General features: G+C 64.8%; 3 protein-coding genes across 3 annotated transcripts in view; 1 reads left to right on the plus strand and 2 right to left on the minus strand.

Moving 5' to 3' along the window:
* EMIHUDRAFT_436986 (hypothetical protein) lies at positions 1-1469 on the plus strand. Its single transcript, XM_005766478.1, has 4 exons — positions 1-457; positions 545-739; positions 813-949; positions 1045-1469. Exons 1-4 carry the CDS (start codon positions 12-14, stop codon positions 1365-1367), a joined length of 1101 nt encoding a protein of 366 aa, XP_005766535.1. The 5' UTR covers positions 1-11; the 3' UTR covers positions 1368-1469.
* A 1552-nt stretch (positions 1470-3021) lies between these two features.
* On the minus strand, positions 3022-3621 carry EMIHUDRAFT_212107 (hypothetical protein; the record flags this gene model as incomplete). The annotated part of the gene is made up of 1 exon (XM_005766479.1): positions 3022-3621. One exon carries the CDS (start codon positions 3619-3621, stop codon positions 3022-3024), a length of 600 nt encoding a protein of 199 aa, XP_005766536.1.
* An 8351-nt stretch (positions 3622-11972) lies between these two features.
* Positions 11973-12409, minus strand: part of EMIHUDRAFT_103574 (hypothetical protein) — a gene marked incomplete at both ends in the record, with an annotated part of 2592 nt that continues 2155 nt past the window's right edge. The window contains one exon of the mRNA XM_005766480.1: positions 11973-12110. Within this exon, the coding sequence (XP_005766537.1) occupies positions 11973-12110 (138 nt within the window). The remainder of the gene's footprint in view (positions 12111-12409) is intronic.

A 12409-nucleotide genomic window follows, 5' to 3' on the forward strand; every position in this document is an offset into this window, starting at 1 on the left:
TTCGTCCAGCCATGACGAGCGTCTGCGTTACGGGCGCCTCCGGCTTCATCGCCAGCCACATCGTTGCTCAGCTGCTCGAAAAGGGCTACACCGTCAAAGCCACGGTGCGGGACGCCTCCGACGCAAAGAAGACGGCCCACCTCACGAATCTCTGCGGCGCGGCCGAGCGCCTCCAGCTCTTCAGTGTCAACCTGATGGGCGAGCCCGACCGCTTCGACGAGTGCATCGCTGGCTGCGTGGCCATCTTCCACACAGCCACGCCGGTCGTGATGGGCGCCGGTGCTGACGGGAAGGCGCAGATCTACGAGCCGGCGATGAAGAGCACAGAAGAGTTGCTCACGGCGATCACCAAGGCCGGCACGATCAAGCTCTTCGTCTTGACTTCATCCATGTCCGCGGTGGCGCCGCAGCCGGAGCCCGCCGTCAAGACGGAGGAGCACTGGAGCGACGACGCCGCGTGCGTGCGCCCCATCTCGATCCAGCGAGACCCAAGCTCTCTCCGCCACACCGCTACCTAAACGGAGGCCTCGCGTGCGGCGCGCAGGCAAGAGGCCAAGAACAACTGGTATGGCTGCACCAAGACGCGGCAGGAGAAGCTGGTGCAGGCGACGCTCGCGGGCTCGGGCGTGCGGTACGTTGCGATCTGCCCGACGGGCGTGTTTGGCCCGATGCTGCAGCCTTCGGTCAACGCGACGATGAATTGGGTGGCGAGCATGACCAAGGGGCCGAAGAATGGCAAGTGCGTGCCGGCCGCACTGCGAGCGTGGCGCTCCGCGGTAGCTACATGAGCAGCGCCGCTGCCCCTGCACCAGGTGCGGCAACGACTCGATGTCTTTCGTCGACGTGAGGGACTGTGCCGCGATGCACGTGGCGGCTCTCGAGAAGCCGGAGGCGGCGGGGCGGTACATTTGCGTGGCCGGCACCGCCACCGAGCGCCGGACAGAAGGAGGTGCGCCCGCCCCACGCCACGTCCGTGGAAGCATGCAGACGAGGCTCGCTCCGAGCAAATGTCGTGTTGTTGCGATTCCGGATGGTTCGGAGCAGGTGCGGTCGTGTACGCATCGACCCACTGGAACGACGTGTACACCATCGTGCGCGAGATCTGCCCGCAGATGCCGCCCTTCGAGCCGTGCGACGGCGAGCCCGTGGTGCGCGCCCAGCACGGATACTTTGCCTTTGCCGAGAAGTGTGCGCCGAGATCCGCCTCCCCGTGCCGGAAGGCGAGCGCGCTCGCTTTCGATCAGGTGCCCACATCCTTCGACCTGACCAAGATGAACACGCTCCTTCCCGTGAGCGAGATGCGAGGGGTGCGCCAGATCCTCAGCGACGCGATTGCCGACCTCAAGGCCAAGGGAGTGGTGCAGTGAGACTCGTCGCCGACTCGGCGATTTTCAGGCGTTCAGCGGGGCTCGCCGTCTCGTCCTGCACGGGGCATATGGACATCCAATGCCCCACGCGTAGGTCAATGTGTGCACGCTTGTGGGAGATTCTCGTTTGTACAGTCGGGCGTCTCACCGCTCAGAGGCCGGAGACACCTTTAGTTCGGTCTTTTTTTTTGCAAATTGTGTTTTTTACATACTGGGCTGGGTTTTTAGGCATTGTGGGGTTGGCACTCCCATCGACCCTCATGACCTCCTGCGGTCTCTGAGATGGACACCAGTGGGTGTGGGACCACAGTCAGGATAAAAAAAAATTGCTTTTACCCTGCGAAAGACACTACTCTCCCCCCCCCCGTCACTCGTCCCCCTTGGCGTGGCGCGCCTCTCCCCCAGCTCTCGGTATCGCGTACTGCACGAGGCTACCGTGGGCCCCGCCTGCGCGCTGGGGGTTCCCTGCCCTGTCGGGAAGCCTAGCTCTGAACCTGGGGTCGCTACCTAATGCGGGGCTCCTGGACGGGTGATGAAGTTCGCCTTGAATCTCTCGTCTCGCTTTCCCCCCGACTCGCGTCCGTCGGGGGTACTCCCTGCTTTGGCTCTCTGATCTCCCCCCCCCCCCCCCCCTCCTTCCCTCTCCGGGATGAGAAGCGCGCTGCTGTCCCTGAGCAGACGCACAGTGGCACAGCTCTGAAATGGCGCTGCGCGTGTTTGCGTGCGCGCGGGGACGTACGTGCAGTTTTCACGCGGTGTGCGTGGAGAGGGTCATGCAGGGCGCCGGCAGCGCGTGGCTCGGCGTGTGGGAGTGTTGGGGTGCCCGTAGGCGCGTGGGAAGGTGCCCGAAGGGCGATCATTTCGGGGTGCTGAAGGAACTGTTGTTCACAGCTTCACCACAGTCAGGATACACTCGAAGGCTGGGTAAGCAGTAGAGGTCGATACTCGACGCGTCCCACATGGTCTGTGTCGCTGTCGGCACGCTGTCGACAGGACGTCGAGCGACACCGGTGGCAGTGCCACCCAGGAGTGGTCGGGCGGTCTCCCGTCATGAGAGAGCCACCATGTCGCATGTGATCCGTATGATGATTCCTGACAACCGCCTCAGTCAACTTTCGTCACAGTTCCCGCTCTGAGTACTGAGAGGAGCTGCGGGTCAGTTCGACAGCTGGAGCTGTGTCGCCGGATTGCGGCGGCCTGCCTCCGGAGGTGCCTCTAGGTGGACATTTTTTGGTCACCATGAGAGAACGCGTTCGAATTTTCACTCCGGAACTTCAACTCCGCACGCGCACCGGCCAGGGCTACAATAGTGCCAGTGAGGCGGAGGCGCGAGTCGGAAGGCCGCGACCGTCAAGTGTTTGGAGCACTTGGAGCACTTTGTTTCCCAATTTTCCTACAATCGCGTGAACCCCCAGCCACGTACTTTACCGGCCGGGACGAGCACGACGCACGTACTGTTAGGGGCCACGCCCACGGCTGCCGGATACAAGCGCCCTGGGTAATCTCGTTCTCTAAACTACTCGTACCGGACATTTACAGCAGCACTGTAGTGACGAGTGACGAGTTGAATGTCGATCGTCGAATATCCATGCGAATATCAGTTTTACCCATGGTAATGCTAATGGCGCTGCGCTTACCCTCGCCGCCTCAGACGTCAGTCGGGCAAGCGGCCCTTGCTCCGGTGCGCCATGTAATCTATCAAGACGCTCCACACCGTGTTTGCGACGGCCATCAGGCGCACGCGGTACTGCGGGCGCACGTACGCAAAGTTGCAATACATGAACGGCATCCAGAAGCTGGCGCCCACGGCCCAAGAGTTGAGCCACTCTCTCCGCAGGTTCGCCCTGCCCTCGGCCAGCGTGTCGCCCTGCAGCATGCCGACGCCCAGAAAGTAGCAGGGGATCATCACGGTCCCGTCGTGAAGCGTGTCGACCACCGCGCAGCCGAGCGCATGGGCCGCACTGTCGGTCGCCTGCAGCGGGCCGTGGGCAAGCTTCCGCCCGGCAAAGGAGACCACCAGAGGGAACGCCTGACAGAAGCCGTGGAAAAGGCCTCCCATGTAGAGCGCCTCAAAGGTGGTGACGGCATACAGGCGCCGCCAGTCGGTGTCATGCCGCAGCTTCCCTTCGACCGCATGCTGGCAGAGAAGGTCGCCGCAGCAGCCCATGCCGCCCGCGGTAAGGATATCGGTCCGCAGCGCGCGGCCGTCGAGATTAGTGACGATTTGTCGCAGCTGGTGTCTCAGCAGCCGCATGCCCAGCAGAAGAAGAATTCTTAACCCTTTTGCTTCATAAGGGTCTTGGAGACCCAATCTCGATATATCTCCAGTCGTAGCGGTGGAACTTTTTTTTGGCTCGGTCAATTATTTAGCCATATATGAGAGGATCACGGCACAGTGTCGTTTGAGTCGACAGTAAATCTCCCACAGCCCACGTAAATCCGTCTTTTCAGGCACCCGGAGCCCGCCGCGGCCGCTTCTACGCCGGCGAATCACCATCAAGCTGCTATACGGCCCCGGCATCGCCTCCCCGGGCTTAGCTCTCAGTCAAGATATTGTGCACATGAGTGGCCTCTACAATATACTCACTGACACTGAACCTCCCAGAGCTCGTCCCGGTCCGTCACGGCCATCCTCGTCCTCCGGCGGGCCCCCGGCCGCGGCGCGGTGCGGCGGCGTCACAAATCCGACCACAGAGCACCGGGACGCGGTCGGGCGATCTGAGGCCCAAGTAGGCGAATGCATTGCCCATCCAGGGCTATCACCTGGACCTATCAACAGGCGCCTGCGGCGCCGTGCTCAGGAGTTGGTTTTCACTCGCTCGAAATGTGTGCCTGAAAGGGTTAAGATATAAGCCAGAAGAAGAAAACCGACGTTTTTGAGTAACCGGAGGTAGGCCGCCGGTGGCATATCTTTCCACCCGAGAAGCCCGTTTGGAGGGATGGGCGGCAGTGTGCGGGCGGTGAGTGCTAGTCCTCTCATCAATTTAGAACGAAACGCCCCCCCCTCCCTTCCTCCCTCTATCCCTCTTGCTCTCTAGACCTAGACACCGACAGACTGTTCACCAACCAATCCTCTACCCCTCCCTCTCTCCCTCCTAGACTCCCTCCACTCGTCCGATCTGGCCAGCCTGGGAAACATACTGGCGCGGGAGCGTTTCACGCTTGCAGGCGCCTCGAGGCAGGCGCACCCGCGCGCGTGTGCGACGCGGCTGGCCGCGCGCTGCCAAGTTCGTCGTCATCGGCGGAGTCGCTCTCCGCCATCGGCACGTCGTCAAGCACCTCCGCCCACGACACGTCCTCGAGATCGTTGAGGTCGAGTGCGTTCTCGAAGCGCACTGTGAAGGTACGCTCCTCGGCGTCGTATCTCCACAGGATGCCAGGCTCCCGTACGCCCGCCTCGTACCCGTCCCAAATCGACCACGGCACGTCGAGGCGTAGCCCGAGGAGCTCAGCCGCGTACTCGATGTCGCGCACGCGGCGGGCGGGCGCCTCCGCGCTAAGGTGTGCTGCCATGCAGGCGCTCGTGCGCTGCGTCACGAGCTCGACCGATGAGCAGCCTGCGCCCATCGAGCCGAGCGCAGAGGCCCGCGCACGAGCGGCACGCGTCGTCTCCTCGCGCCGAAGCGCTGCATCGCGCGCACGCTTTGCTGCTGCGACATCCACAGCCTTGTGGGTAAGGAGCTTGCGCCAGGTGCCCGTCATCTCGCCGGGCCGCGGGTCCCAGTAGCATGTGTGTGTGTGTGTGTGTGTGTGTGTGTGTGTGTGTGTGTGTGTGTGTGTGTGTGTGTGTGTGTGTGTGTGTGTGTGTCTGCGGGCGCTGTGCGAGCCGCCCTGAACGACCACAATGTTGAGCGCGCTCGAGCACCGAAGCACCGCGAGCGCCGGCGAGCACCACCGCCCCGCGCCTTGGCGTGGGTCGGTAGTACACGATGCGGCGCCCAGCACGCTCTATCATGCGTCGCACCCGCAGTGGCCGAGCCGACCGCCGCTCGAACTGGCGCCGAGTGGCTCCCAGATCGAGCGCGGCAGGCTCAGTCGCACCATCGCGGGGCGAACGCGAACCGAGCCGTCGCCGTTCGCCGCAGCCGCCAGCCGCCAGCCGTCAGCCGTACAGCCGTACAGCCGTCAGCCGTCAGCTCGCAGTCGCCGTCGCTGCCGCCCGCCGCCCAGCGGCGAGCGAGCGTGCTCGGAGTTGGGTCGGCGCGCGCGCGGGCGGACGGCGCCTGTAAACAGACAGCCTGCACCGCCCACTCGTCAAAATCCTTTGCGCCGGCAGAATTCTTTTCTCCGAGCTGCACCCACACATGGGGCGCCGCACACCGCCTCCGCCGTCGCCGGAGGGCGGCGGCGACGTCCCCGCAAGCATTCAGAAGGCCGCCAAGGATGGCCAAGCGGGAGCGGTGCTGGTGTGGCTCGACGGCGGCGGGCGGGTCGACGAGACGTTCGAGTACACCTTTGATGACGGCTCCCGTGTGAGCGGAATGACGCTGCTGATGATCGCAATGGCCAATGGCCACGCGGAGCTGGCCGAGGCGCTTCTGCGGCACGGTGCAGACGTCTCGTTGCAGAACAGAAACGGTGGCATCGCGCTGAGCCTCGCCGCCACGAACGGCCGCGAGAAGCTGGTCGAGCTGGCATTGCGGCACGGCGCGGAGGTCAATCAGAAGTACAGCGACGGCAGCACTGCGCTGATGAACGCCGCCGCCTACGGCAGCGAGCGGATTGCGGACATGCTGATCCGGCACGGCGCAGAGATCAACCTGCGGGGCAGCACCGGCGGCACCGCGCTGATGGCCGCCGCTTTCCGCAACCATCCCGCCGTGGTGCGTCAGCTGCTGCGGGCGGGCGCAGATATGGCGCTGCGCACTGCGGCGGGCAAGACGGCGCTGCACTGTGCCAAGGAGAAGGGCCACGCCGAGTGCGTCCAGGCTTTCAGGACGTATCTCGGGGAGGTGGCGAGCCGGCGCGAGGCGGCGTCGGCCGACGCGGGTGGCGCGGGGACGAGAGGCGCACCCGCAGGCGAGGCGGCGGCGGGCGCCAGTGCCGTGGCCTCTGCTGTGAGCGGAGAGGGCGGCGTGGAGGCCGAGCCGAGCGCCGGGGCGGTGCCTGAGGAGGTCGTGCTTGCGGCTCGGCAAGGCGAAGAGGCGGCGGTGCTGGCGTGGCTCGACGGCGGCGGGCGGATCGACGAGAGGTTCGAGTACACCTTTGGTGACGGCTCTTGTGCGAGCGGCATGACGCTGCTGATGGTCGCAATGTCCAATGGCCACGAGGAGCTGGCCGAGGCGCTTCTGCGGCGCGGCGCGGACGTCTCGTTGCAGAAGAGCGACGGCGGCATCGCGCTGATTGTCGCTGCCGTGAACGGCCACGAGAACCTGGTCGAGCTGGCATTGCGGCACGGCGCGGAGGTCAATCAGAAGAATAACAACGGCGGCACTGCGCTGATGGACGCCGCCTGCGAAGGCCACGAGCGGATTGTCGACATGCTGATCCGGCACGGCGCAGAGATCAACCTGCAGGCCAACGAGGGCGACGCCGCGCTGATTCTCGCCGCTTATTTCGGCCAACCCGCCATGGTGCGTCAGCTGCTGCGGGCAGGCGCTGACATGACGCTGTGCACTAAGAAGGGCAATACCGCGCTGCAGTACGCCAAGGAGAAGGGCCACACCGAGTGCGTGCGCGCCCTCGAGGAGCACGCGGCGGCCGAGGTGGCGGCCAAGGCGGCGGCGAACGAGGCGGCGTGGGCTGCGGGGGCGGCGGAGAGGGCGGCGCAGAGGGCGGCGGCGGAGAAGGAGGCGGCGCGGCACGCCGACGAGCTACTGGCGGAGGTCGAAGCGGAGAAGCGCGCCAAGGGCAAGAAGGGCAAGAAGAAGAGGAAGGGCGGAGGGGCGGGCGCGGCTGGGCCGTCGCAGGAGTCGGAGGAGGGTGCCGAGGCGCCGTCGGAGGCAGCCGCAGCCGAGGCCGCAAAGAAGGCCGAGGAGGAGAGAATGATCAGGCTTCTCGAGAAGTGTCACGAGGAGAGGATGCGGTTCGGCATCACGGCGGCGAGCCAGGCGGCGGCGTCGGCAGAGGTTGCTAAGGCGGCGCGCTTGGACGCTGCGGCGGACGAGGCGGAGGAGGAGGCAGAGGCGGACAAGGAGGCAGAGGCGGCTGCCGTGGCGGCGCTGGCGGCTGCCGAGGCGGCGCGGGCGGAGGCCAGGGCGGCGCGTGCGGAGGCCAGGGCGGCGCTGGAGGAGGCCAAGGCGGCGCTGCGCGCGGCCGATTTGGCGCTCGAAGGGAGTGAGACCGCGCTTGAGGAGGCGGCTACTGCTGCAGAGGCGAGGGGTGCCGCTGCGGCCGCGTCGATGGCCAGGGCGGTTGCAGCCAGGATGGCGGCGGATGCGGCCCAGGAGCGCCCCTGAGAGGCCACGGTGCGACTCTCGAAATGTCTTGTGCATCGATCTTGTGCGCGAGCGCGGCCTCAGCGCGGGCGCGGGTGGGGGGTCCCGGTCTTTTTTAGAGGTGGCTCCCTGAGTTGCCCACTGTGGAGTTTGAGGGCGGCTTAGTGCCCATGCCACGGGCTAGAAAATCTTAGAAAGAAAACACACAACCCGACTGGAAGTCTCCCAGCTCCGGGGAGCGGTTCAGCTGCTGGGCGGGCTTCAGGCTGGTGCTCACGCGAAAAGGAATCGACGCGATGTGCAAAGCATACAAAAAGGGGAGAAGGAAGAGGAGAGACGCCGGTGAGGACGAAGCAGAAACTAACGCAGACGAGAGCAGGGCAGACCCGGGGACTGGGGAGCCGGAGCAGACGGCATCGGCCGCCGAGGGAACGTTGGGAAGAGAGGCACGAGGAGGGCGGCGACCTCGACCGACTATGGAGGACCCGTCGCCAGACGACGCAGGGCAGAAGACGGTGAGGCGGAGCAGACGCGCAGAGCGAGACGAGGGAGGGAGCAGGACTTTGCGGAGATCAGCAGGAGGATGTACGAAGAGATAAGGAGTAGCAAGGACCCGAGGGACCATGTGGAAGACGGCTAGTGCTAGTCCCCCACCGGGAGGACGACCCCGGCTAGTCGCCGACCACACCCACAAAGAACCCTGCACAAAGATCGCAAGGGCGGGGAGCTGTTCCTTTTTACCCGTCTCACAGTAGAGAGGTGTGCGTTTTTATTTATTTATTTCCCAGCTCCGGCCGCTCTCGAAGATGCTCCTCACTGTGGCATCCACGTCTGTCCCCGAAGCCCTCCTTGCAGATGGAGCAGGTGACGTCGCCGCTCTTGGAGCTGAGGGGGTGGGGGCAGGGAGTGCACTGCGAGAGGCCCTCGCTCGCCGCGTAGGTGCCCGCCTCGCACTCCTTGCACTCGGTGGTGGAGGCTGCGAAGTTGCCTTTCGGGCACAGCTCGCACGCGGACATGTTGGCCAACTGGGCGATGCTACCTGGAGCGCAAGCGGTTGGCTGCGCGGCGCCGCCGGCGCAGAAGCTGCCAGGCGCGCACCCGACACAATCGTCGAGGCTCTCCAGCGTGGTGGATGCCTTGCCATTGTACGTGCCCGCGGGGCAGCTCGCAGGCAGCTGAGTGCTGCTTCCCTTTGGACAGAACGTACCCGGCGCGCACTCGAGGCAGCCCGCGGCTCCGGAGTCCGGCTGGTATGTCCCGACGTCGCAGACGGTACACTGGTCCTGAGCAGGGTTGGCTGCGGTTCCTGGAGAGCACACGGCAGGCGCGGCGCCACCTCCCGCGCACGACGAGCCGGCGGGGGGGAGGGTGACCTCGGAGAAGGTTCTCCCATCCGCGCTCCCAAAGAGGATCTGGTTCTCTTCGACTCGTGCCGTCGGCCGTCCCTCCCTCGCCTCCGCTCCTCTCTCGTCTGAGGCTCGTGCGGCCTCCTCCCGCCGTGCTCCCGCCGGCAGCTGGTTCCGTCGTATAAGATCCCGCAGCTCTTCCGTCAACGATCTCTCGGTGCCCAAGCTGGTCACCTCCGCTGCCCCATGTCAAGACCAGGGCTCCCGTCGCCGACACGTGCTCTCGGCTGATCTGGGGGTCAGCGCCCCCACCACCTCGCTCCCCATCAGCTGTTCGAGATCCGACACGTAGGACGGATCCCCGTTGGCAGAGCCCCTCCCCCCTCTTCCTTCATATCCACTGCCCGGACGTCCCCAAGTCTGAGCCATCTTTGGTACGCCCCCCGGCCCGCCTCCTCCAGCCCCGGCTGGCCGGCGCTCCCCGACTCATCCCTTCTTGCAAAAACGTGTGCCAGGGTCCGACTCCACTTGGTACCCCTCCCCACACTCACCACCACCTGTCTCCCACCCTTTGGCCTGTGTTCGCTCAAGACAATCCGGAGGGCAGGGGGGCCGGGCGGCGGCGCCACTTCCAGGATCTCTGTCGCCCGTTGTGAGAGGGGGGCGCACCTCGCCCTCTCCTCCCGCACGAGTTCTCCAGGCACTCGCACAGGGGGAGGGTCCTGACGTCCCCGGTGGAGCTGCACGTTAGCGAGGCCTCGCACCGTATCCTCCCCCCGCGTCGCCGAGTCATCCCCCCCCATCGGGTCCGGATGGTGTACGCCCTCCTCACCGATGCAGCCGGGTGTTGTAGTCCCGCCAGAGTGTTCACCGCTATGTCCTTGGCCAGGTTGGTTGCCGGGTCCATCGTTCCGCACCCTCCCAGCTCTACCGGGAGCAGCACCATCTCCATCGCCGCCGAGCGCTGGGCAGTGAGCGGGGTGGGGGCTAGCCGGAGGGCCCGCATCGACGCCCGAGCGGCCACCACACGGGCCGTCTCCAACACCTCGGGGCCCGGGGGGTGGGCCACCCACATCAGCTTCACTCGTTGGTACAGCACCCCCGCCGCTGCTAGCGTCGTCACAGGGAAGTTCGGTTGGATGGATGCCGTGCTCCTGTCAAATGCCATAGCTGTTCTGCGCGCCACTGCATCCTGCTCCTCCCAGAACCGCCCTGGCCCACCTTCACCGCCCCCCCGAGCACTAAGATGGGCCCCGAGGTAACGGGCTGACCCCCTGGACGTCTCTGGCCCCTTTTCAGCGCTCGCTGCCTTGCGGGAGACCGTCGTGACGCTGCATCGCACGAGCCTTCCTTCCTCGTCCAGCGCCACTATATGGAGCCGGAACTCCCCTCCGAGCAGTCTCTCGGCCTCTGGGCTCATGTCCAGGAAGGATGCACTTCTGGTGGCGATTGCGCACGCCCGCCACGGCGTACCCCATCGCCAGCCTTTCAGCCGCCTCCCTGAGCTCCTCGGCCACCGCTTCGGCGCCCTTCTGTCTGAGAAGTTTACCTTACCTTACCTTACCTTACCTTACCTTACCTTCTGTCTCCCGCCCAAATTTGAATACTTTTTCCGTCCTTGATGAAGGTGCCTTCGCCGGGAGGCAAAGCTCCCAACACCTTCGAGAGACCGCGGCGTGCAAGGCAATGTCAGCCCTACATTCGCACGTCTCTCCTGAGGCTCCGATCAACACGCACCCACGTGAGCAGTCAGCCCTACATTCCACGTCAGCCCTACATTCGCAGGCTGAGGCGCTCCTCTCGAGCCCTTACCCTGTCTGCAGCGTCCTGCTTCGGCTGAGACTGCAAGCTCTCGCGGCTGCGCTGGCGCGCGATGCGAACGTTCTCGCCAATCTCTCTGGTCAGGATGCCACGTGTATCACTAAGGAGGAGATTCTGTCGGCAAGTACTTTAGTGCCGCGCTGGATGAGGCGAGATGAGGCGAGATGAGGCGAGATGAGGCGAGATGAGGCGAGATGAGGCGAGATGAGGCGAGGTGTACCTCGGCGAGATGAGGCGAGGTGTCAGGTGAGGCGAGATGAGGCGAGCGGGTGAGGCGAGATGAGGCGAGGTGTGAGGCGAGATGAGGCGAGGTGAGGCGAGATGAAGCGAGGTGAGGCGAGATGAAGCGAGGTGAGGCGAGATGAGGCGAGACTAGGAGGCGAGACTAGGAGGCGAGATGAAGCGGATGTTGTGTGGCTGCTTGTGCTGCCAAGCAGGCAGCACAAGCAGCCATACAAGTGAGCTTTTTGGGGTTGTGGCGAGCAGGATTTCGCCTTTATCTCATTCGAGCGAGAGTCCCTCGTGACAGCTGCGTCGGCGGCAAACACACTCGTCCCTCTCCTGCAGTCGTGAATGCCCTTTGCGCGCGCGTGCATGCCCTCAAGGCAGACATCCCGCCCCCTCGGCGGCGTGACCCGCCCGGCGCAGGCACCACGAGGTGGGCTTAATCGAGGCGCTGCTCTCGCTCTGGATGCGCAACGTGCAGCTGGGCCTCTTTTCGATCCCGCAGGCGGCGCTGCTGCTCCTCGCCGACCGCTCTGCCATCGTCGACACGGCTGGGGCTCGAGATCGCGGCCCGCTCCTCGGTGCCGGCGGTGTGACCAGTGCTTCCCCGAGCACGGCTGTTGTGCCTCTAGCTGTAGGTCTCAGAAGTAGTCAAGGTAAAATACTTTACACGCACGCTCACACTACCGTGACGCCCGCGCTCAGCCGTCTGGCACACCCACACGCGAGAGAGACGACTCGGCGGCTCCGCTCAGCAACACCTCGGCGCCAGTGCAGCTCTGACCGCTCACACTCCACTCTATTCACGCAAACACGAGCCACCGCCCAATACGCGCCTACCGCAGCTCTTGCTTCGCTCGTCGCCTCGCGGCCTCCTCCGCCGCCTCCTCTGCGCGCACCGCCTCGTCCTCCTCTTCCTCCTCGCGCTTCTCCTCCATCTGCCGGTGCATCGCGTGCACCGCCGCCTCCCGGTCCTACGATAAGGTAAGGTAAGGTAAATTTCTCCACACACACGAGGTGGTGGGGCAAGGGGGGGCGACCCTCGCGTCTCCACGTCTAATGACAGGAGCCCCACGGCATTCAAAGTGCAAGGCCCAGTGCGCGTGGGTGAGCGGTGTGTGTGTGTGAGTGAGTGAGTGAGTGAGTGAGTGAGTGTGTGTGTGTGTGTGTGTGTGTGTGTGTGTGTGTGTGTGTGTGTGTGTGTGTGTGTGTGTGTGTGTGTGTGTGTGTGTGTGTGTGTGTGTGTGTGTGTGTGTGTGTGTGTGTGTGTGTG

This window comes from Emiliania huxleyi (genome assembly GCF_000372725.1).
Source record: "Emiliania huxleyi CCMP1516 unplaced genomic scaffold EMIHUscaffold_51, whole genome shotgun sequence".
NCBI lineage: Eukaryota > Haptophyta > Isochrysidales > Noelaerhabdaceae > Emiliania > Emiliania huxleyi.